Consider the following 2,090-nt stretch of genomic DNA (forward strand, 5'->3'; position numbering starts at 1 on the left):
GTTGGCTCTGAGGGGTAGCAAGTTGATCAGGTTGATCTTGAAAAAGCGCTTAGGGAGTTAGTAGCTCATAATCGCCAGAAAGATGGGCAACAGCAAGTTGCAAGGCCGGAAAATGTGTCTGATTTTTGGAAGCTCAACCCATAACACTTCACTGGGATTGAAGGCAGATATGAGGCCGAGAGGTAGTTGTAGACCATGGACCTCCTGTTGAGGGCATTAAAAATACATGACGAAGACAGAGTAGATATTGTACAGTTGCAACTTGTAAATATATCTAGGACCTGGTGGGATGCGGAGGAGGAGAAGCTACCTAAGCCAATTTCATGGGATACATTTCTGGGAGAGCTTCCTAAAGACATTTCTCCCTAAGACAGCTCACATTGAGATGCAAAGGCAGTTTGTTATGCTAAGACAAAGAGCTAGTATTGTAGATGAGTATGCAGCAAAATTTGCTAAGCTCAGCAGGTTTGCCCCGGGCACATGGTGTCTAATGAGGTGGATAAGGGAAAAAGATTCATGCAGGATCTAAATTTTGAGATCCAGACACAAATTTACAGTCAGAAGGGTTGAGACTTATGCTGATGTCCTAGAGGCCGCTCGAAAAGCAGAACAGTTGATTGGGATCGTGAACTTGGTGAAGAGATGGGCCAATAAGTGCCCTGCAGGACAGACATCAAGAGGTAACTAGCAGAAGCCACAGAAGCCTTAGACAGGAGGAGCACCAGCCAAGCACCAGCAAACAGGGACTTCGAGACCAGCTCCACAGCCAACCAACATGATATGCCATTTTTGCAGCAAGCCCGGGCACTTGATGAAGGATTGCAGGAGAGGTAACGGGTTCTGCCTAGCATGCAGGGCGGCAGATCATCAGCTTATCACTTGTCCTAGTAGAGGAGTTTCAGAAGGAGCTTCAGGTGGAGTTATAGTACTAGGAGGCCAGGTTAGACAGGGTGGACAATAATGGAGCCATCACTTCCTACTTAGCAGTAGATGTTTTATGGACATTAGAGGGGGCAACAAGTTTGAGGACAAAGATAGTGGAGAGGTCCCCAGTTCTAGCACCCATACCAGCCGTAATATCAACAAAGACGTCCAGGGAAATACGATCAGCAGAATCAACAACAGCAAAGACAGGGTCAGATTCTGACACTCACCGCTGAGCAAGCAGACACATCCGGTGATGTAGTCACATGTAACATTTTGGTTTATTCAATCCCTACATTTACCCTATTTGATTTTGGGGCATCGTACTATTTTATATTCGCTCAATTCATTGCATGACACATCATACCATGCGATAGTTTAGATGCATGCTAGAATATCCATACATGTAGTTGGGTGTTAATGTCTAGTAGGGAGTGTAAGAGATGCCCAGTGGTAGTCTGTGGTAGGGAGCTATTGGCAGACTTGTTGGTGATTGGCACTAACAAGTTTGATGTTATTTTGGGGATGGATTGGCTCAACAACTTCCATGTGATTATCAACTGTCAATATAGAAGCGTGGTGTTCAAGATACCAGATCATCCAGAGTTTGAGTTTATGAGCAGCAGCAAAGTGATGGAGCAGCTAGAGTATCGAGCAAGCATGGATGTAGTATTAACCTGGATAGAGGTAGAGGAGAAGCCCATACCAGAAATTAGTGATGAGTTCCTTGATGTTTTCTCTGATGAGTTGCCAGGTCTGCCACCAGATAGAGATATAGAGTTTGTCATCGATCTAATTTTAGGAGTTACACCTATCTCAAAACCACCTTACCAGATGCCGATAAAAGATTTAGAGGAGTTACGAAAGTAGATCCAGGAGTATCTCGATAAGAAATTTATCAGGCTTAGTACTTCACCTTGGGGAGCACCAGTGGTGTTAGTGCCAAAGTCAGACGGTAGTCGAAGGATGTGTATTGACTACAAGGAGTTGAATCGGGTTACCATCAAAAATGAGTACCCAAATCCTAGGATTGATGATCTTTTCAATCACCTCATAGAAGCTAGGGTGTTTTCTAAGTTAGACCTCAGGTCAGGTTATCATCAACTGAAGGTGAGGAAGGAAGACATACACAAGACTGCATTATGCACACGGTATGAGCATTATGA

The 2,090-nt window shown here is 44.4% G+C and overlaps 1 protein-coding gene across 1 annotated transcript; it reads left to right on the forward strand.

Annotated features, from left to right (window-relative positions):
* On the forward strand, positions 1,345-1,794 carry LOC109836945. The gene has a single exon (XM_020405005.1). The coding sequence runs from the start codon at positions 1,345-1,347 to the stop codon at positions 1,792-1,794; it is 450 nt and encodes a 149-aa protein (XP_020260594.1).

The sequence above is a fragment of the Asparagus officinalis genome, chromosome 1 (assembly GCF_001876935.1).
Source record: "Asparagus officinalis chromosome 1, Aspof.V1, whole genome shotgun sequence".
Lineage (NCBI taxonomy): Eukaryota > Viridiplantae > Streptophyta > Magnoliopsida > Asparagales > Asparagaceae > Asparagus > Asparagus officinalis.

Excerpts from the sequence above, each read along its gene's own strand:
- LOC109836945 (XM_020405005.1), top strand. The coding sequence starts at position 1,345 with ATGTCTAGTAGGGAGTGTAAGAGATGCCCAGTGGTAGTCTGTGGTAGG.